This window comes from Dipodomys ordii, unplaced genomic scaffold (genome assembly GCF_000151885.1).
Source record: "Dipodomys ordii isolate 6190 unplaced genomic scaffold, Dord_2.0 Scaffold233, whole genome shotgun sequence".
Classification (NCBI taxonomy): domain Eukaryota; kingdom Metazoa; phylum Chordata; class Mammalia; order Rodentia; family Heteromyidae; genus Dipodomys; species Dipodomys ordii.
This window is the reverse complement of record NW_012267449.1, coordinates 723696-747950: the sequence shown is the minus strand read 5'-3', so window position 1 is coordinate 747950 and position 24255 is coordinate 723696. Positions and strand designations below refer to the sequence as shown.

General features: G+C 34.6%; 1 protein-coding gene across 2 annotated transcripts in view; it reads left to right on the top strand.

Annotated features, from left to right (window-relative positions):
• Positions 1-5300, top strand: part of Lrch2 (leucine-rich repeats and calponin homology (CH) domain containing 2) — a 105446-nt gene extending 100146 nt beyond the window's left edge. For both annotated transcript variants that reach the window (XM_013035956.1, XM_013035958.1), the window contains one exon: positions 5104-5300. In XM_013035956.1, the coding sequence (XP_012891410.1) occupies positions 5104-5223 (120 nt within the window). In that variant the 3' untranslated portion in view covers positions 5224-5300. The remainder of the gene's footprint in view (positions 1-5103) is intronic.
• Positions 5301-24255: the final 18955 nt, after the last annotated feature.

Here is a 24255-nt window from a genome sequence, read left to right as displayed (position 1 = left end):
TAGGCATCTAATACTAGATTGAAGAGAAGTGGAGAGAGTGGACATCCTTGTCTCGTTCCTGAGTTAAGAGGAAATGGCTTTAGTTTTTCATCATTAAGCATAATGCTGGCTGTGGGTTTGTCATATATAGCCTTTATTGTATTGAGGAATGTTCCCTGGATTCCTAGTTTTTCCAGAACCTTCATCATTAAGGGATGTTGGATCTTATCAAATGCCTTTTCTGCATCTATTGAGATAGCCATGTGGTTCTTATCCTTGCTCTTGTTGATGTGATGAATTATAGTAATTGATTTGTATATATTGAACCAGCTTTGCATCCCTGAAATGAATCAGGTTTGATCATGGTGTATGATTTTTTGGATGAATTGTTGAAGTCAATTGGCTAAAATTTTGTTGAGAAGTTGTGCACCAATGTTTATCAAAGAAATGGGTCGTCTATGGTTCTCTTTCTTTGATGAGTCCCTGCCTGGTTTTGGGATGAAGGTTATGATGGCTTCATAGAATGAGTTCAGTAGTGAACTTTCTCTTTCATAAAAGACCCTGAATAGCAAAAATCATCCTTAACAGAAAGAACAGTGCTGGAGGAATATCAATACCAAATTTCAAACTCTACTACAAAGCCATAGTAATCAAAACAGCTTGGTAATGGCACAAGAACAGACCTCAGGACCAATGGAATAGAATTGAAAACCCAGAAATGAACCTACAGACATATAGCCATATAATCTTCGATAAGGGAGCTAAAAAAATAGAATGGCAGAAAGACAGCCTCTTCAGTAAATGGTGCTGGCAAAACTGGTTAATCACTTGTAGAAAACTAAAGCTAGATCTTTATATATCACCCTGCACCAGAATCAACTCCAAATGGATCAAAGACCTTGGAGTCAAAGCAGACATTCTGAAAACATTACAGGATGGAATGGGAGAAACCCTAGGTCTCTTTGGCACAGGTTGAAATTTTCTTAATAGAGACCCAGAAACACAAGAAATCAAACAAAGGTTTGACAAATGGGATTGCATGAAATTGCAGAGCTTCTACATGGCAAAGGACATAGCTAGCAAGATCAATAGAAAGCCCATGGATTGGGAGAAGACTTTCATTAGCCATACAACGGACAAGGGTCTCATATCTAAAATATACTTGGAACTAAAAAAATTAAATCCCCCAACAACAAGTCCTCAAAGAAACAACTGCACAATAAATAAGTGGGCCAAAGACTTAAAGAGAAACTTCTCTGAAGAGGAAAGAAGGATGGCCAATAGACACATGAAGAAATGCTCAACCTCCCTAGCCATAAAAGAAATGCAAATCAAAACAACATTGAGATACCACCTCACCCCAGTTAGAATGGCAAAAATCAAGAACTCTTATAACAACAGATGTTGGAGGGGATGTGGACAGAAGGGAACTTTACTTCATTGTTGGTGGGAGTGTAAACTTGTTCAACCACTTTGGAAAGTAGTATGGAGGTTCCACAAAAGAGTCCACAGAGAGCTCCCTTATGACCCAGCAATCCTACTTTTGGGCATTTACCCAAATGATCACAAACAAGGCCACACTAAAGCTACCAGCACAACTATGTTTATTGCAGCATTATTTACCATAGCTAAGATATGGAACCAACCTAGATGCCGCTCAGTAGATGAATAGATCAAGAAAATGTGGTATATATACACAATGGAATTCTATGCCTCCATCAGAAAGAATAACATCTCCCCATTTGTTAGGAAATGGAAAGACTTGGAACAAATTATATTGAGTGAAGTTAGCCAGGCCCTAAGAAACATAGGTCCCATGGTTTCCCTTATTTGCAGTAACTAGTATATATCTGAGACAAACAAACTGTCAGATAAGTTGATGTTAGGTGAAATGAACCCCAAGATAAGTATTCAATTGATTTTTTTTCTTTCTTGCTATTGTTTCTAACATATTTATAAGATGATTTCTTTGTTGCTTTGTATGTCCCTCCCCCATGGTATAACTCCTGCTTTCATTGTGTTTGATGTTGGTATAATTTGTGGAGGGGAAGGGCAAAAACAAACCGTTTAAATAGGGATACAGGTGGACCCATTGCAACAATGAGATGTACAAGTCATTATGTTGAAAAACGAACTTTACAACTTTGGCCGAGCAGGGTTGGGGGGATAGGGGGTGGAGGGGGGAGTTGGCAAAGGATGGGAAGGGGAAACAAAGGAGGAGGCAACAATGCTTGATAAGAAATGTACTCATTACCTTGTCCATATAATTGTAACCTCTCTGTGTGGTATTTTCACAATAAAGAATAGAAAAAATTAAAACTGATAAATACAAAAAATGAAGATTTTTCAAAATTGCTTTATATATGTAGATTAGTTTCAGTCATTTAGCTATTTTCACAATATTAAATCAGCTGATCCATGAGCACAGTCTTTCCATGTTTTAGCATCTTAAAATTTTTTCTTTGAAGTTTTATAACTTTTATTGTAGTGACCTTTAACCTGAGTAATAAGGTTTAATCCTAAGTAATTTTTGAGGCAATTTTTTATTTTTTAAATTTTTTATGATGATTTTCTGGATTTCTTTTATTTTTATTGTGAAAATACTGTACAGAGGGGTGACAATTACATGGGCAAGATAATGAGTACATTTCTTATCAAGCATTGTTGCCTCCTCCTTTGTTTCCCCTTCCCATCCCCACCCTCGTCCCCTCTACCCAATCCTCTGCCCCCCCTACCAAAGTTGTAAAGTTCGTTTTTCGATATAACGACTTGTACATCTCAATGGGTCCACCTGTATCCCTATTTAAATGATTTGTTTGAGGCTATTTTGTATGAAATTCTTCTTCTGATTTTATTCTTAGGTTATTCTTTATTGGTCCACAAACTTCACATACTAATTTTGTATCCTATCATTTGGCCAGTGTTCATCAGGTTTCAGAATTTTCTGTGGGAGGGGGGGTTGGGGAGGATTAGATGGGGGGGTGGAGGGAGGATGGGAAGTGGAAATAAAGGAGGAGGCTACAATGTTTGATAAGAAATGTACTCATTATCTTGCCCATGCAATTGTAACACCTCTGTACAGTATTTTCACAATAAAAAAGCGAATTTTCTGTGGGAGTCTTTTAGGTATTTTAAATGTCAGATCATGTCATCTGTAAGTAGGGTAAATTTACTTCTTCCTTTCTTTTTGTTTTAGTTTAATTTCTTTTCTTGCCTCAATGCTCTAGCTAAAAATTCAAGAATCATATTAAATAACAGTTGAGAGCATGTACAATGCAGCCTCATTCCCGCCATTAGAGGAAATGGTTTCAGTTTTTCCCTATTCAATATGACATTGGATATTGTTTTGTATAACCTTTATTATGTTGTTATTACTTCTATTCCTCATTTTCATCAAAGCTTTTATTATGAAATAATAAATGTTGAGTTTTTCAAAATTTTTCCTGTATTTGATAAAAAAAATCAAGTGGTTTTTCTTTTTTTCCTACTTATGTGCTGTACAATGTATATTCATTTGCATATATTGAACCATACTTGCCTATATGGAGTGAAATTAATTTTATGCCTGATACTATTATCTTTTTTATGTAGTATTGAATTTTGTTTGCAAGTACCATACTGAGAATTTTTGTGTCAGTGTTTATCAGAGAAATTTGTCTATCATTGTTTTTTCCATTTTTCCTTTCCATATTTAGTGTCAGAGTAATATTGGATTCTTAGAATGAAATTGGTAGCATTACTTTTCTTTCTGTTTTATGGTATAGTTTGAGAAGTATTTTTTATTATCTGTATGTAGTTGTACAAAATGGTTTTAATTCAACATGTTAGTTTATGATCAGTGTCACTGCTTTGAACATTTTCCCTCATTTATCCCAACCCCACCCATCCCTTCAATTTGTGTTAGTTCTGTAAGGATGTGGTAGAATTCAGCAATGAATTGTCCTGGATCTTGAAAGTGGAGATGATACCTTTCTTTAAATGTTTAAAATTATTTTCAGTTGTACAAAAGAGATGCCACATAACAAAACATTTTATGAATACAATGCATCTTGATCATTGTCACCCCTTTAAACATTATAACTCCCTTTTGACCAACTCCTTTCCTTAGTTTTCTTAATTTTGTGGTATATACAATAAATCCCCTCCTCCTTTTTTTGCTGGTCTGGGGTTTGAACTCTGGGCTTGGGTCCTGTCCTAAGATTTTGTGCTCAAGGCTAGTGCTCTACCACTTGAGCACAGCACCACTTCTGGCTTTTTGTAGTTAATTGGAGATAAGAGTTTCACTGACTTTTCTGCCTGGGCTGACTTTGAACCAACCCCCCCCCCACAGATCTCAGCCTCCTGAGTAGCTAGGATTATAGGCATGAGCTACTCTTGCCCAGCTACAATGGATTCTTGACTGCATTCTCCCTCTTTACCCCCATCAGAAGATAGTTTTTAAGAACTGTTAAGCAATCATCATTAATATTGGTAAATGAGTAATAGAAGTAACAAAAAGAGAAGGCAATTATGATTTCCACATTCAATAGATTTAGCTTATTTAGTGAAGAAGAGTTTTACTGTGAACACATTTATTTTGATAGGTCTGTAAGACATCCATTTGGCTATGTCCTATTGGCATTCGTTTAATAGATCTTGAGAGGAAATAAAAACTTGGAGGTCATCAGAGTTGAAGAGATACATGAAAATGCTAAGGAAAGAATGTAGAATGAAAAGAATGTAAAATGTAGAATGTAGAAGAGAGAAAATGATGATGGATCCTTGGAAATATTATATCAGTGAAGGCCACTGGCTTGAGAAAAGTTGGAAAAATAAGAGTTGTGTCACAAAAGGTATTAACTAAGATATGACATGACAAGATCAGTCAAGTAGTCATGGATAATATTTGATATTCAAGAACGCATTGTTGGTTTTTACCAGAGCAAATGTTTTAGGGAAACTGAACAATACTGGTTGACTAGTGAATGACAAAGGTTCCTTTAGAAACCTTTGCTGTATTATTAGAGAAAATATAGAATTGTATTTTTTACTTGAAGCTTATCGAAAATATGTTTAAGTTTTATTATTGTATAACACTACTAAAAACCTGGATGCTCAAATATCTGTTTTTCTTTTCTTTACCAGGAAAGACTCTGTTTGCCTCACCATATTTTGGAAGAACGAGGTCTTGTGAAAGTTGGTGTCACAGTTCAGGCACTCCTTGAGTTACCTACAACCAAGACATCTCAACTTTCTATGGCCTGATACAACCTTTTTAAAATCGGAAGTGTATACTTTCATTTCTTTGAAGTGATTTCAGATATCTTTAATTCATGAAGAGAATCCAGTCAAAAATAATTTGCCTTAGGTCAAGCCTTAGGTTTTTAACAAAATTACATTCAGACATCAAACTTCTTTTAGGGAAAAACAGGTTCAATTTAATAAGAGTTTTGACAAATTTTCTCCTTTTACTGTTAATAACTAATTATTTTTCAAAAAGCAGATTAATACTGAACTTAAAATATGATTAGGCTTAATTGTTTTTATATCATAGCCTACTAGTACACATCTGGATAAATATAATCAATTTTTTAGCAACTTGAACAGTCCTATATTTGAGTTATTCAATACACTTCTAGTTTATATATTATTTCTTCAATCCTTGGTCTTAGTTTTCTAGAAAAAATGAGTAGACAAAACAACTCTGGTATTAAATTCTTTTAGTACTATAGGTTTGTGCCAAAATATTTTCAGTTGTACTGTAGATTGTTTACATGTGAAGTGCCTGTGTAATTGATGAATCTTATATAGCCCTAAGCATTTTTGAATTTTCTTTTTATGTATTAATAGAATCAATGGGATTTTAAAAGATTTCAGTGAATTTTGTAAGGTCAGTAGTATGTGAGGATTTTAAATGTGCCTCACACTGTGACATTTGTCAATTTTTAGTTAATAACTTGCTGTTTTCCTTAAATTGGTTATTTCATGTTGTCAAAATGTTATTATGCTTAATTTATGCTATTTAATTTCACAAAAATTAATCATCTTTTAAAATGTATTATTTGAGAGTATTTTATTTCTGTATTGAAAAATGTTACACAAGAATTTGAAAACTAGTGAAGTACTAATGATCAAGGACATTTTGATAAAGCTGCCAAAGTTTGGATTTATATCTTGAATTTCAGGAACATTACATCAAGTGCTGCTTTTAGCTGTACTCAGCAGCAATTGAGGAATAGGATTTTATTTAGTTTGGCCATTTGTAGCTATTGCACATCTTGTGATGCTCAATTGACTTGATGTTAAAAACAGTACATTCCAGAAATATTTCCATGAACTTGTATGTTACATAAAGTCCTTGTTTGATTTAGAGATGGATAAATTTATGTTGGTAGTAGTGCAGGAACTTTTTCCAAAATATCACTATAACAAATAACTCTGTTTCCTATAGATGAACCTTGATAATTACTTTTGTAGTAGCCAAACAAGTATCATATTTTAAATATGTGATTATTTGCACTTATTACCTCTTAATATGGATGCAACTTATTAAAAATGCTGGCCTGGGTATTTTAAAGGATATATATACAAGGTAAAAAAGTAGTGTGCCAAATGGTGTAGTAAACGTTGGTTTAGGAGACAACTCTACTTTTTTTGGTCTGCTGGCAAGAAGCCATATAACTAAATTTTGGCTTTATAATATTGATGTGTTTTTTCATTCCCCATGGATCAAATCAGAGCTTGTAAAGAATCAAAGCTTCTTATGACTGTAAAGTTTAAAAATTAAATTATTAATAATTTATTACTTTAAATATTTGAGCTAAATACTTGTAAATTTTCAGTTGGATCTAAGCCTTAGAAGGGGGAAAACCCTTATTGATACAATTAACATCCCTAGTAAAAATTTGTATAAATATAGTTAAGCAATTCCTAGTGAGTACCTTAGTTATCCAGTTTTAAATTTAGAAATTTAAGAGCATCACAAATCAAGTAACTTTTAAAAATCACAACAATCATTCGTACTTCTTTCATAGTTATTGTGCTATAAAATTCTTCTTAATCTAGCATTTATTATTTTTCAGGTTTTTGTGCTTCATTATTGAAATGGTAATGAAACTGTTGATCATTACCTTATTGTATTACACCTGCTGGTTAACTATTACTGTACAAAGAAAATGAAGCAGAATTTCACTGTCCATTCTTTACAGTAAATCAGAATCGCATTGAAAGTGGAACCATCTGAGATCCATACCTTGATAGTTCATTTAGTATTATACCTAAAGGCAAAACCATGTCTAAGCAGCATCAACAGCATAATCTACAAAGGCAACATTATACCAAGGCTCTGGTGTATTTCATTTAGCAGTTTTTAAGTGTAAATTTTATTCTAAATAGCTTTATAGTTACTCTGTATTACTCCATTGCTCATTGAATTAAGAATCATTTTCATTATTTGAATGGATTTGTGATATGATGATGGTTGAATAATCAAACTATTTTGTTGGGTCCTAATAAATTCAATAGATAGGTATTCCATGATTGTGTGGCACAAGAAAGCAGTGATGTTGGATATGTTAGAATTAAAGTGAGTAAAACGCATAACCATTTGTATAATAATTATCTTTATAGAATGCTAGTTTAATGAATTTTCTAACTGCATTTTTTGAAGAATTCAGAAATGTTTGTATTAGGCACAGACCTATCATAACTGATTTTCTGATGCATTTAAAAATAAATGGACCACTAAGTGTATATTACCGATGCAAACTGTGGATAAAATTGAATGAAAAAAATTTGTCTGGAATTTCTTTTCTTCCTTTCTATCATCTCTCTCACTACTATCATAGCATTATTTAATGCTACTATCAGAGCATTATTTTTTCAGTATTTGATAACACGTATAGTTACAGTGTGGAAAAATAGTCCAACCTTGAGCAGATAGTCAAAGTAAGTTGCTTTAGTTGGGTCTGGTGGTGCACACCCATAATTGAGGCTGAGGCAGGAGGATTGCTTGACCTAAGATTTTCGAGGCCAACCTGAGACATAGTGAGACCTCCATCTCAGAAAAATGAAGTTTTAAGAGTCTAGTTTGTGTTTTCATTCCCTTTATTTCAGTAAAGTTTTCTTTTCTTTTTTAAACATTGCTTTAAAATCTCATATAATGTCAGTGTCTTATAAAATAAACTATATCTCAAAGGTAGAAGAAATCTTTATATAGAACAAAGTTTAGGCTAAGTCAAGTGTGATTATTTTTGCTAGAAATTTTAGTGCTAGATACATGATTGACTTGCCCTTAACTTTTCATCTTCAAGGAACTCTATTTTTTAATGTAGTACTTTATTAAAACAAGTATTATTTCTCAACAATTTTGATTGACTAAAATTGTAAGTCATTCAAGTAAATGTTAGTAAAGATAATAAAACTCCAACTTTATAGTTACTTGCACTATACTCTCAGATTGAAGAAATACTAAAGAAACTATTTGGTATAATGTGTTTGAGAGCTATTCTAAGTTGATCACAGAATTTTGATACTATTTTTAGATAATGCTATTTAGAAATGTCTTTAATTGTTATTTCTTTAATTGTAGTGAGCCTATTTTCTTCTTGAGTAATTTTGATATCCCACATGGACTTTCCAGAAATTCATTCTCAGGCTCTATCCCAGTGTCCAGAATATTGCAAAGGACAAATGCATTAGTGGATATTAGAATAATGTGAAAATGTCCACATACCTTCTGAAATTGATGTTTTGAAAACTATCAAAAACCTTAAGGTATAAAATTTTCTGTTCTGTTTTAAAACATGAAAAACTCTGTGCTTATGATTTTTAAAGAACTTAGAATTTTTACAGTAGTATGCTTGTGTATATTTGTTTAATGTCAGACTCTAATTGCTTTAGTAAAAGAAATTCTTAATGTCTTACTGCATTGGAAAATTAGAGTTAAATTTTTTAGTTTTATTATTTTGGGTCTTACTTTTAAGGTTTTAATACATTTTGAGTTTTTTTATACAGAGAATGAGATAAGGGACAAGTTTGATTCTTCTACATGTGCATATTCTATTTTTATAACACTGTTTATTAAAAAGGCTATGTTTTCTCCACTGCTATGTTCTTGCACTTTTGACAGAAATCGGTTTTTCACAATTTGTGAAGTACGTTTTGCAGTCCCATAGTGTGTGATGCCTCCAGCTTATTACTTTTGCTCAAGATTACTTTGACAGTTATGGTTTTTTTGTGGTTTCATATGAATTTCAGGATTGCTTTGTCCAATTCCACAAAAATGTCATGTAACACTTTGTATATTATAGCCATTTTAACTATATTAATTTTTTCAGTTAATGAAAGCAGGTTATTCTTCCATTTATTTGTGTCTACAATTTCTTTCATAAATTTTAGTCCTCAGATCTTTTATCACTTTATTTCCAAATATTTTATTAGATTTATTTTGATACTGTTATAAATGGATTTTTGCTTATTTGTTTTACAAATACTTGTTGTTTAGTGTATAGACTTACCTTATTTTCATGTATTTTTTTTGTCCTCCCCAACTTTATTGCATTTACTTACAAGTTCTAACAGGGATTTGTTTTTTGGTGGAAACTTTAGGGGTTTGTACCTATTAGATAATGCCATCTGTAAATACAGTTTTCCTTCTTTTCTTTTTGGCATGCTTTTTCTTTCTTTTACCTAATAACTCTGGCTAGGACTTCTAACACTGTAGAAAAGCAGTGGCGACAACCGATCTGATTTTGTATCTTAGAGGAAAAACTTTCAACTTTTCACTATGGATATGATGTTAACTCTGGCCTTTTCTATATTGTCTTTATTTTGTTGAGGTACATTCCTTTATGTACTTGATTTGCTAATATTTAATTTTATCAAATGGTTTCTCTGCATACATGAAGAGAATCATATTTTTATCCTTCATTCTCTTAATGTGGTATAATGTTGTTCTTTTTTTTTTTTGCTATCACATTGATTTGTGTAACTATCCATCCTTACATCTCATAGATAATGCATACTTTGTCATGTGTGATCTTAACTGTGCTATTGAAATCAGTTTGCTAGTATTTTATTGTGGATTTGTGCATCTATATTTATCAGGAATGAATATAAGATTGAAGCTTTTTTAAAAATTATGTTCAATTTTTTTAATGTTAGATAGGAATTTGTGGTAACTAAATGTTTGACAGAGTTCACCAGCAAACTTATTTGGTCTTGTAGTTTTTTTGACTTTTTGGTTATTGATTCAGTCTCCTTTTTCTTTATTGGTCTGTTTATATTTCTTATTCAGTCTTGGAAGGTTGCATATTTTTAGGGATTTATCCATCTCTTCATGGGTATAAAATTTGTTGGTATGTAATTGTTTTAGCAGTCTCTTATAATCTGTTTTTGCATTTGCTTATTTCATTGTTATGTTCCCTCTTTTACTTATAATTTTGTCTGTTTGATCTTTTTTGTCTTAATATTATGAAGGCTTTTTCCATTATACTTTTCAAAGCACAGGCTTTACAGTAGAACAAAGCCTTTGTCACCAAATTTGTTTACTAGCTGTGAAATTGTGTGCTTTCCCTTTCTATGTAGCTATAATGCCACATTAGAATCGAGCAGGCAAAATGGGAATTGTGTAGATTTGTCTATATTATGGTACCTCATACAAAGAAGGTTCCTGACTTTGGATATATTAAACATGTGGGACCAACGTATTTGCTGTGAAAAATTATATCTTATTTCAGATCAAAATGTACATCTTTCAGCCACTGGATAACTTGTAAGTACACACCAAACTTCCATAATAAACAAGTGTTATCTGTTTAAATTCTCTCAGTTGTTTTGTCGAAATCATAGGTTTTCTCCATAAGGCAAAAGAGATAGTTGCAATATGCCAAAGGGTATTGATTATCTTCCTTACCAAAGAAATAAATTTAAAATAGTTCTTACAACATATTTGATTTTGAGTAAAATGCTATCCCAGTGTGCTTATGAAGTAAGATATAATCTTTCTTCAAATTTGGCCCAATTCTCTCAGTTGATGACTTTGGCTTAAGCTTCATTGTGAATGTGCTCATCTTCTCACTACCTATCATTCATTATACCTATCAGATTGTTAAATATTGTCACAATAAAAGATATATATTACTAAAGGCATAGATATAAAATGATCATGTTTAAGTATGTCTCTTTTTTTCTTTTAGGTGATTATTCTTCCCAAATCTTAATATTTTTACTTTTGAACCTGCATTGTTGCCTTTAGCCCAAAAACATGTGCTAGTGCCTCCCATTTCTAAAGAACCATGAAATTTCCATGATATTTTAAGCACTTTATCCATTTTTTCCTTTCTTTCAAACTCAAATCTCTTAAAAGAGTATCCTTTACAGTATGTTGTCTATACTTCCCTACCGTACATTTCTTTTTATTCAGTGCTGGAATTGAACCCAGAGCCTTGGGGATGCTAGGCAATAGCTCCACAGTGGGCTGCCTATACCCTTAGCCTATGACTCATTCTTAAACCCACTCAAAATTGCCTACCTCCTATTTTCACTGAGATTGACTGTGTTTATCGAATCACCATGAACTCTGTTGCTGTCTATGAGCAGTTATTTGAACTTTCCTCAACTTTGATCAGAACTGACCCCTCCTTCTGTGAAACATTCTTCTCTTAGTTTTTTTGTGACACTATGGTTTCCCAATTTGTCTTCTTATCCCCCCTTGTTACTCCTACCCTAGTTTCGAATGACTAGTTCTTAAACTGTATTAAAATTATTTATAAGTTCTTTAAAATGCAAATGTATAGGCTGTACTTGCAGAGTTTCTGTTGTAATTGTTGGATGAATCTTAGCCATCTGTATCTTTAGTTAGTACTCCAAAATATTTTGATGTAAATACCTTATCCACTTCAGTTTTGAGTTCTTTTTGGAGAACTCTTCCATTTTTGTCTGTCAATGTTCTCAACACTGGCTCTGTATAGAATCACCCTTGGCACTTATTTCCTTTTCAATTGGTGTACATTGTACTCTGTAAGAGATTTTGTCATGACATTTCCAGATATGTACATTATGTCCTTCAATTATATTCACCACCACCATGCCCTCTTTCTCTGTCTGTCTGTCTGTCTGTCTCTGTCTGTCTCCATCTCTTTGTCTCTGTCTCTGTCTCTCTCTCTGGCTTTTAAACAATGGACATTCATTTCTCACAGTTCCAGATCAAGACACTGGAAGTTTCAGTGTCTACTTAAGGCCTGATTCCTGGTTCATGAATGGTGTCTTCTTGCAGTGTCCTCCAGTAGCACAAAGGATGAAGGTCTCTTTTATAATGATGCTAAACCTATTCATGAAGGTTCATAGAGATTTTTTGCCATGTTCCCTATAGGCAGAGAGATGAGAGGCCCTAGAAGGGTTCTTTTGTAAGGATGTCAATCTTATTCATGAAGGCTCTGTCTGAAGACCTAATCACTCTCTGATCACCTTAACTCCTACTACTATCTCTTCATGCTGTTTAAACATATGAATTTGGGAAGAACACAAACGTTTAGACTGAAGCAGCAATAACAGAATTGTCAATCATGAGAGCTCTTTTATTACTGACCTAGTTTTGCATGCCATCATTTGTGGTGCAGTATCAGTATTCTGTTATCAGATATTACTGTCAAAAAATTGTAGGGCATTTTTATTAAAGTACCTTAGTATTGATATGAAATTTCTTGTCTTCCCAGAATACAAAGAAGAAATTGAATGCTGACTAAAACAACCCTCATCCCTATCCCCAAATTATGTTAATATGGCATGAAATAGACAATAGTGAAATGGTAGTGTAATTGAAAAGCAACGGCCAAGGAAGGATTATCACTGAGTATGGCTTTGAATAGGAGAAGAGAATCATTATCACAATGAAATTGGACTGTGTACCAACCTTCCTTGGGAGATTGCTATTATTTTTATTACTTTTTCCTATCTCCTCTACATACTAGCTGTTTTTTTTTCCTAGTACTTGGGTTTGAACTGTGGGCCTGGGTGCTGTCACTGAACTTTTGTGCACAAGGCTAGCACTCTACCACTTCAACCATAGCTCTACTTCTGACTTTTTCTGTGATTAACTGGAGGTGAGTCACATGAACTTTCCTGCTTGGCTGGCTTTGAACCGCGGTTCTCAGATCTCAGACTCTTGAGTGGCTAATATAACAGGTATGACCCCCTGGCATCTGATGCATACTTGGTTTTTAATTTTTTAAAATCAAAAGGAGTTTTCTTTTGCACATGCATAAGATAAACTATTATACACTCTTCCCTTACCCTTACTTTTTCCCACTTCCCACTGATCTGGCCCCCAGTGGTCCCCTTTTAATTGTTTATGCCCGTTTCCTCCTTTAAATCTAAACTAAGAAAAAAGACATGAATGTAGAAATAGGATTATTAAGAAAGAAAAGGTAGGCAGTGGGAGGGACAAGAGAGAAGAATGGAGGAAAATATGATCAAATTACAGTATATAAGTGTATGAAAACCAATACTCTTACATTTAAAATGTAATTGCAAGCAACTAAGGGTTGGAGACTAACTCAGTTGTACAAGCTTAGCTAGCATGTGAAAGGCCCTGAATTTCATCTCCAGAGCCCCTCCCCACACAGAATTAAAATACCCATAAAAGGATGGAAGGGGACCTTTCCTCATCTTAAGATTAGCAGAGTGGCTGGGTGCCAGTGGCTCAAGCCTGTAATCCTAGCTAATCAAGAGGCTGAGATCTGAGGATCACGATATCCCCGACAGGAAAGTCCGTGAGACTCTTATCTCCAATAAGCCACCAGAAGACCAGAAGTGCTGTGGCTCAAGTGGTAGAGTGTTAGCCTAGAACTGAAGAACTGAGAGACAGTGCCCAGGCCCACAGTGCAAGCCCCATGACTGACAAAAAACAAAACAAAACAAATTGGCAGAGTGATTTATGAGCCTTTATTCTTCTTTATACAGTTTGGCACATTTATTTACTTAAAAGTTTCAAGTGGAATTTTACTTGAGATTCCACTGAAAGTGTATAAATACAGCTCCATGTTTAGGCATGCTAGTGCACACCTGTCATCTCAGCACTCAAGAGCTGAGGAGATGATCATGAATTTAAGACTAGCCTGGCAGCAAAGCACCAGTGGTTCATTTCTATAATCATAGCTTAAAAAGTTGAGACCTGGAGGATCACAATTTGAAGCCACCAGTACAAGGACTTTCATGAGACTCTGTCTTCAGTTAACCCCCCTGAAAAACCAGAAGTGGAGATGTGGCTCAAATGGTAAAGCTTCAGCCAAGAGCAAGTATGTAAGTCAATAGCTTGAGGCTCTTAGTTCAAACCTTGGAACTGGCAAGGAAAAAAGGTAGGGGGACTGAAATCTGAGAATTTTTATTTTAATCTATCTCTGGAAGACAAACCTGAGAGATTCTTATCTCCAAGTAACTAGCAAAAAGCTAGAGATCTTTAGGATTCCATCAGGTATCCAGTAAGAAAATGAATAGAGTTGTGGGCCAGTAAGCATCTTTAAAGTAAGAATGGATGAAAACTATCCAAATCTGATTATCAATCTATGCATCTAATAAACTAGACTTTGAATTCCAAGTAAGATAAACTCGATAGTCAGACTATCCAAAAGACAAAGTGGTGGTTGAGAGGGTGAATATGACTAAAGTATATACATTTACATTAGTGTCACGTTGGACCCCACTAACATACTTATCCATTAATTATAATTTAAATATATTCAAAAGCTAGTGAATATCTTCCAGCCTCCTTTTGTACTCAATCTAAAGTGATATGTGCAAATGGATCTAAATTTCCAACTAGATACAGTAGACTTTGATATCTTTAGTTAAATAGTTCCGAGGAAAAAAAACATTGAGGAAAACCCATAAATACTCAGATTGTAAAGATTTCAGTTCTCTAAAATTACTCGTTTACCTATACCATATGTATAGTAGATGATCAAAATCCACAATATGAAAGTACATTTATTTTGGGGAAGCTATAGTTCACAAAATTAAGAGTGACCAAACATCCAGCGGATTACATGATTTAGAAACAGCTGAGAGCTTCTCCACATCAACTGAGGTGCATGTGCACCGAGGAATTGAAAACTTTTGTTTCTATTTGTTTATTTATTTACTGGGGTTCGTCAAAACCATTTATAATAAATCCATCAGTGTGACTTCAGTGGCTCATGCCTATAATCCTAGCTATTCAATTAACTGGAAGTGATTCTGTGGCTCAAAGTGTTAAGAGTGCTAACCTTGAGAGAAAACACTCAGGGACAGCGCCCAGGTCCTAAGTTCAAGCCACATGACTGGAAAAAGTTCGCCAATAAATCAGGATTAGTGTCAGATGGAATTACAAATATAAGGGATTCCTAGGTACCAGATGCTTATACTTCCAGCTACATAGAAGGCTGAGATTCAAAGGATCACCGTTCAAAGCTAACCTAACAACAACAACAACAAAACAGTTCTCAAGACTCCATCTCCAAAATAGCCAGCAAAATGTTTGGCTGGAGGTGTGTTTTAAGTGGTAGAGCACCAGACAAGCAAGCAAGTTGGATTATTGTGAGGCCTTGAGTTCAACCCTCAGTACAATCTAAAGAAAAAAATAGTTAAGTAATAAGAGGTTACAGGATGACCCATTGTAACAATGAGATGTACAAGACACTGTTGAACAATGAACTTTACAATTTAGAGGGGGGTGTGTAGTTGTGGAAGTGGGAGGGAAGGGATGGTAGGGGAAAAACAAAGGAGGAGGCAACAAGGCTTGATAAGAAATGTACTCATTACCTTGCTCATGTAACTGTAATTCCTCTGTACAGTATTTTCACAATAAAAACTTATAAAAAAGTATAGAACCATGTTGTTTGAAAGAACTGAAATTTGATTGTAAACTCGGCAAAATTAGAAGATAAAATTTAAAATTTTTAGTTTTGTTTATTGTACTATTAAAGGTTACAATTGATAATTATGACCCATACATAGAAATAGTTACCATACAAATATTTAACTCATTATGAAGTTACAATAAGTCCAAATTTGTATGCGGTCAATATGCTGGCCTTAAAATACATAAAACAATTTATAGAAACAACATAGAAAATTAGCAAGTCTATCAGATAATATATCTTATTCAGTGCTTGTTTCATCAAGAGCACACACAAAGTAAGGATCAGAAAGACAGAACCACACCACACACATGGTATTCAGGTAAGGGGTAGGTTTATTCAGTAGACCGGCTGGGACCAAGCCAGGTTGGCATTCCTTGTGGCTGGCAAAGAGACCTGAGAAAGGGAGCATCTGGCCCTGGGCTAGACCTTATCTAGGGTAGGGGCAGGGAAAGGTGTGGCCACATTGAATCCAGATATGACCTCAGTGGATGCAGATGTGACCTCTTCCAGGTGTGCCAGTTGCCTAGGTAATGCAGATACTGGGAGGAGACTTTTCTGCGAGGAGAGTGGAGTCTGCTCACCATCCAGGAGCGCACCTTACAGAGACATGACTATTTACACATGTAATCTGTACATAACATAAACTGATGAGTTCTATAAGATATGCACTTAGAAGAACATAACACAAGGAACCAATTGTTTCTGTGTACTGAGGGAGGGGAGCTTGTGGAGGAAACTGAAATCTGAGGAATAAAGATGATATTTTGAGAGTTGTGTTAATAATGGTTGAAAGTTATGAGGGCATCTCAAGTCCAGAGCAAGAACACGAGAGGGTGAAAAACAGGCCTGGGATGATATGCTTCAGCTGGTAGAAATAAATCCTGGTGACTAGCCTATAAGATGCATCGATGTGAGTGACTGGAGATGAGGTTGGAAAGGTAGACTACGTTATAAAAAGCCTTGAGCTTCATCCTAAGGAATCTCACTGATTTTGTAAATACTAAATGCTAATGAAAAGTTCTTAGTGATGGGATATTTAGATGGGACTTTTAGAACAATGAATGTTCAGAGATGTAGCATACAGGTTAAAAAAGTAGATAAGAAGAGGGACTAAGAGTCGTCTTTCGCTTGATCATATTGATAGCGGTTAATATAAGGATATTAATAGTAAATTCAGATTTGTAACTGATAAGTGATGTCAGACACAAATTTTCATTTTCTAAAGCATGAACCTTTCTCTTGTAGTTTCACTTGTTTTTCAATCTTTTTCTATGAAACCACCATCACCACCACCACTATTTTCTTACATTTTTCTATTTGGATCACACACAGTAGGCTGGAGTGTTATGAAAATCAAAACTACTCAGATACTATGTAAGAAAATTATTTTAAGCTAAGGATCACCAGTAATCAATTATTTCCTGGGCTACCTCTTGACAGTTTCATTTTACAGCATGTGAGCAAGCTAGTTAAAACTCTAGGTGAAATATCTGTTAGCCTTAGAGAACATATATGTCTACTCTTCAATACATATAATGAAGTGTCTTGAGTCATTTGACTTCTTAGTCAAAGGTTAACTCCAAAATTTTTAATAGTATTTCTCTTTCCTTAGAAGTCATAGTTTGTTCATATTCGTTCTAACAAAGTTAAATCTAGTAATTTGTCCTGAATTTCTTTGTTTTGTTTTTAATGTCAAAGCTTTTTATTTATTATATCCAATTTCCACTGAACTCTTTAATTTCAATAGATTCTAAAAATAAATCCCCAAGAGGAGAAAAGAATAATGAACAAAGAGAGAAAACAAGCCAACAATATGACATAAAGTCGTATATACAACTGGCTCTGTCCTGATAAACAACACCCAAGAAAATTCTGGGTTCTTAAGAATATTTCTTTGATTTTGGTTATGAGCCATGACTTCCAAGAATAATATAGTATATAGAGCATATTAACAACATTAAAGGGGACATTGGTAACAAAATAGCTTTATTAGTGTTGAAATTTTCAAGTCATGGCATATAAACAAAGACATCTATCTTGTATATACCTAGGAAAATGGGATATGAAATCTTTAAGCTCCAATGCGCTGATCATTTTGAAAGTATTTTTACTAGAGATGATAGATTTATGAAGCTTCAAGTAAAACATTTTAAAGAGTCTTAGGCTACTTGAGGATTTCAAGATGTGTGTGTTCTTTCTTTCCGCCTTTCTAATCTAAAAATGAAACTGACTTTTTATACCCAAGGCCCACACTGTAGAAGTTTCACATAAGGTTCAGCCATTCTCCATGTACTAAATAAAGACATATTGAAGGGCTGAGCAAACAGAGTTATTAAATTCCAGTCATAGGAAGACAGCATTTCAGTACATCTTCAAGCATTTTCAGGGGGATAGAGATTGTCTTCAGGTTATATAGGGAAAATTGAAGGTCTCAAGTCAATGGTATGTCCCAATTGATCATTATCTTAGTCTCCTCTGGAGGAGTTCTGGAGAAGTTGTTATTTCTTCCATTTGATTGAAAATGTTTTGTCTTTTGCAACAAGTAAAGGCTATGCTATTGTTGTCTGAGAGGCAATTTGGCTTTTGTTATAAGATGTTATCAGTGAATCCTGTTCTTCCTGGAGTCCAAAGTGATTTTAACATGATTTTAGCATTAAGGGATGACTACAGATACAAAGTAGGTGGGTGGGGGCTGAGTGTCTAGCTTTAATTAATTCACAGGTCAAGCAAAGCAGCTTTTAAATTGCCTTTTACACAGATTTTTCACCATATTGTAAGATATTGCCCTTTACATGTTCTCAGTTAAGATTTCTTAGTCATATTATTTCATTTGAAATGAACTATTCCTTATACAATGAAGAATATTTCTGCAAAAAATGTTGTAAAATTTGTGAAGAATATTAACAGTATGACTAGTCATGTAAACACAAATGAATAAATGTAAAAAACAAATTGATAAATACAAAACAAAACAAAAGCACTGAAGACCTAATGTTCTGCAAATTTGAAAATTAACAAGAAAACTTTGATATATAAATCCATACCCTGTATAGTAACAGTAAGCATCACTTGAGATGTTTTCTGTTTTTGAGGTATTTTAAGCTGGTCACCAGTGGCTCACACTTGTAATCCTATCTACTCAGGAGGCTGAACTTTGAGGATCATGGTTCAAAGCCAGCCCAGGCAGAAAAGTCTGTGAGACTCTTATCTCCAATTACCCACTCAAAAACCAGAAATGGCACTGTGGCTCAAGTGGTAGAGCACTAACCTTGAGCACAAGGAGGCTCAGGGACAGTGCCTAGTCCCTGAGATCAAACCCCACAACCAACTACAAAAAAGATATTATTTCATTATGACATTGCATTTATGATGTCATCTATGCATTAATATATAGCTACTTCAGCAGTGTGTTCAAAATTAGAAATCACAGTGAGGATATAATTTAATAAGTTTGGAGACCTCTATTTTAATGTAACCCCACATCTTATGGTATCACAATATATTTTTACATATCTCTTTTCTGTGCTTGAGATTATTTTCCTTGAGGGGAAAAAATTTGTCTTAGGTTTGTTCCTTAGATTTGTAGCTCTTGGTTTTGCAGTTAGCATATGTTATGTAGAAATGCAAATTCAGAGCCTATGTAAAAAGAGAGCAAGGAAGAGGACAACCTGTGCTCTGTTACCCAATAGATAAGTTTGGGTCATTTGTCTTTAAAAAATGCACTTTTACTTTCCTCATTGAAAAATTCAAGATATGTAAGTATATATATAAATATAAATTTGAAAACCACGTATATCTCTAGTACATTAATATTATTTTATAAACTTGGACACTGAAATGAATATTTGGTAGCAGCTTTAGTCTTTGAAAGGGTCACACTTTCCTCCAATTGTTCAAACAAATCAATCATTTCAGTGCTCATGCTGAAAATGTTACATGATTTTTTTTGGCAAGGAAGAAAGGCAAACATAGGAATTTCCAAATGCCTCTTACAATCCAAGTGGTGTCAGCATTCTTTTTGTTCTTGTTTCCATCAAATACTCAAAAAGAACCCATTTAGAAAATGAAAGAACTTACAGGGAAAGCAATGGGGTAACCTTCTATTCTGTGTACACTCATTCCCTGAGAAAATGAAGCTTTATTCACAGAAGCACAGGAGAGTAACATTCTTCAAGTCTATTTTCAATATAATAGACGTGTTTCAGGAAGTAAATTCTAGCAATTGAATAAAGCCAGAGAGGTGCAGTGCCTTAAGAGAAAGGAGTTTGGTATTTGATTATCAACTTTTACTAGAATAGGGAATCCTAGGAAAAGGAACCAAAGGAATGAGGTTTATATGAAGTGAGGCTGGCTTCCTTACCTGATCAAAGTTAAGGTGTATGGGAGGCCCAGGTGATTGTGCTCTGACATCCCTTCTTTTTCTTTTCCTAATCAGTTTTGTACTTGCTGTGTGTGTGTGTGTGTGTGTGTGTGTGTGTGTGTGCATGTGTGTGTCTGTCTGTCTGTTTTTCTGGTGTCGGTGTCTGTGTCAGTGTGCCAGTCCTTGGGCTTGAACTAAAGGCCTAGGTGCTGTCCCTGAGCTATTTTGCTCAAGACTAGTTCTCTACCACTTGAGGTAGAGCTCCACTTCTGGCCTTTTGGTGGTTAATTGTAGATAGGAGTCTCATGGACTTTCCTGCCCTGGCTGGCTTTGAACAGTGATCCTCATATCTCAGCTCCCAGAGTAGCTAAAATTGTAGGGATGAGCTACTTGTGCCCAGCCAATTTTGAACTCTTATTTCTCAGTGAGCCGTTTGCTGTTCTAACACTTTATAGGCTAGCCTATAATTGTCTTCATTTCATTCTCACTTTTTCTTCTCCTATACTCCTCATCCCCTCTCCCTTTACTGCATTGTGTTTGTCTATTTATAAATAATACATGTGTAGATGAATGGATATGTCTATATAAGTGATGTAAAGTGTGGTTAGTAAGCACTTCATAGATGTTTTGAAATAAATATCTGAAAGCCACATCTAATAATAACTTGTAACAGGATGAATTACGCATGCTACTTCTCTTTTCAATTTAGAGGCTTAACTGATGGTTTCTGGCTTCACTATTTATCAAAATAGAATATATAATAGTGCCAAGTAAATGCACTAGTAATAAGTGCTAGCTATCTTTCATGTTGGGTTTTCAATTCCTTAATTCATCTAGAACATATTTATTGATGCCTTAGTTTGTGCCCAGCATTGTTTGGGGGATTTGAGATTAAATCAGTGAAGAAAATAGACAAAATAATCTGTTGAGTCTAAAAGAGGAAGTCACTCAATCAACAAGCAAGTAATAAACACTAGCTATTAGGAGTAAAATGTGCTTTGGATAAAATAGAGATAGATGTCTTATAGAATGGCTATTATCAACAATACAAAAGATGCTGGTGAAGATATGGGCAAAAGGAAACCATTGCATAGTTTTGCAAGGAACATAAATTAGTACAGACATTGTGAAAAAACAATATGGAGATTCATATATAAATTAAAACTAGAATTACCATAGGATTCAGCAGTCTCATTCCTGGGTATCTAAAGAAAATGATTTAGATATTGGAGCGACATTTGCATTCCCATGTTTATTGTAGCTCTCTTCATAATAGCTAAGTCATAGAAACAACTAGTGTCCACTAACAGATGGACAGAGATATTTACACATGGAATGCTTTTCAACCTTAGAGAAGGAACTCCTGTACTTTGGAACAACATGGATAGAACTAGAGGGTATTATACTAAGTGAAATAAGTCAGGCATCAAAATGGAAATATTGCCTGTGCTTGCTTATATGTAGAATCTAAAAATGTTGGAACTCATAGGAAGAGAAAGTAGGTATGGTAGTTACTAGGAGACATTGAGATGTTCCTAAAGGATCCCGAATTTCATTTGGGTAGTAGGAGTTAGCTCAACATACATTTAGTATACCACAATGACTATTTAATTATTATGACATATGGTATTCCTGAAAATTGCTGAAGGTAGAATTTAAACATTTTCACCAAAAGATTGAGAATCACTTGAAGCAATACGTATGCTAATTATCTCATTTAAACCATTGTAACATGCATATGTATTTCAAACAAACCTATCATGCACAATAAATATGTACAATTTTGTCATATAAAAATCAAATTAGACTTTGACTTAGTCTTTCTAAAGAATTATACTATTTGAACTCTCCATAGAGTTCATTTGTAGCCACTTGCATAGCCACCCAGTATTTTTACTTACACATTTATAGGCACATTCATACTACCACAAATGAGGTAAAGCATACAACCTGTGTTTCTGTGAGTCTGGCTTATTTTTCCAAGTCTTTGCATTTCCTAATGAATGGTACAATATCATTCATTCTCACAGATGAGAATTCCATATATACCACATTTCCTTGATCCATTCATCCACTAAGGGGCCAGAGAATGTATAACTGCAAAAGGGGGAAAGGGGAGAAGGGGAAAATGCAATTAAGAATTCATTGTAGCTGGGTGCCTGTAGCTTACACCTGTAATCCTAGCTATTCAGGAAGCTGAAATCTGAGGATCAGGGTTCAAAGCCATCCAGGACAAGAAAGTCCGTGAGACACTTATCTCCAATTAACCACCAGAAAACTGGAAGTGATGCTGTGGCTTAAGTGGTATAGCTCTAGTCTTGAGCTGAGGAGCTGAGGGACAGCATCCAGGCCCAGAGTTCAAGACCCATGACCAACCAAGAAACAAACAAACAAATAAATAAATAGAAGAATTCATTGTATATATCATACAATTAAGTACAGTGAGGGAAGGGGTGGGTTGAAGGAGGGTGAACATTTTGAAAGAATGACACATATCTAGATACATTCTATACACGCTTGTGTATACACGCTTGTGTATACACGTTTGTTAAATGGCAAAAAAATATATACATATTCTGAAAATTAAGAAAAGTGAGGGAAAAGGTAGGTTGGGAGGGAGTAAGTGAGAATATTGACCTGGATTGACACTGATCGAGAAACACTGTATTCATAAACTCCTTTGTACAGCTACTTAAAGATAAAAATATTCAAAAAATTAAAATTGAAAGGAAATAGGTAGGGTGGTGGTGTAGTGGGTGTTTCAGACTGCAATTATAGATTTGATAGTAATAGGTAGGGCTTACTGAGAGCCAAGAATAATCTTTTAGGAGCCTCCAAACTGACCACAGTGCTTTATATCTATACTGCCTGTGTTTAGCATCAGTCGCTAATTCTAAGTCATGTCAGTGTTAAATCCAGCAAATACCATGTCCCTTCTCCTACTGATTCTAATTCAATAACAGAAGACAGAACCCTTGGAGAGGCATTTGTTCCTTCTGTTACTGAGCAATATAGAAGACAGCTATTATATTATAACTACTTTTGTAAAATTTAAAAGTACAGAGTTTAAATATATAACATGATAATGCAACCATAAACACACACCTCAGGTTGCACTGTGACATGCCAAAGAACTTAACTTTACAAGCTGAAGTGGACTGGAAATGAAGAGAGACTCCAGAGGTCTGCCAAAATATTTTTGTGGTGACCTAAGATCTGGGGAGGGAAGAAGCACATCACCACTCCAGTTTTCTGGCTTCTGCCCAGAAGTGTAAACATTTATTTCCTGAGAAATACCACTTGAATAATTTCTTGGCCTCTGTCTAGGAGATCACAAAGCTAAAATTGCTTTGCTCAGTTTTCCCTTTGTGAACTAGATCCTTGATTTTTTTAATCTGTATTTTTATACTGTGGCGATGCAGCACTATTTTGGATAATCTGAGTGACATGGATTGATATTATTTGGCAAGATAAAATTTAGGGAAGGAATAAAACCTATAGATTCCATCAAAATTCTAAATACTAAGTTTAGAGCTAAGGACAAGCAAGAGAAATGTGAGTCCAGGCAGATCTTACCAGGTCCCCAAATAAGGCATTTACCTAAAGTAATAGTCACAGAGTATGTCCCCTGGGGGGCACTGTTGAAGAACTGTTTTAATTGACCTAAAAGAGAAACCCGAGTGACAATTGGATAATTCCCTTAAATTACATCAATGACTCGGGTAGGAAAGGTAGTCAACAAATATCCCCTTAATTCTTAGATGATGCAATAAAATCAAGATGGGATGTGGGAGATTTGGGTTAGACTTAAAGAGGAATCTATTGTGAAACACTGGAAAGGGTTCCTGAGGAAAGTTGTGGGATGTTTTCTCTTGAGAGGTTTATAAATAGAAGGGACTCTTCTGGCCTCTGATGCTTTGAGTATAGATGTAAGATCTAGTGACCCTAATGTTTCTTTTGTAGAACTAGATTTGGCGCACTGGCTCTTTTAGAGTCATGTTGTCCTTGTGCATTGCTGTATCACACTAGCATGATTTG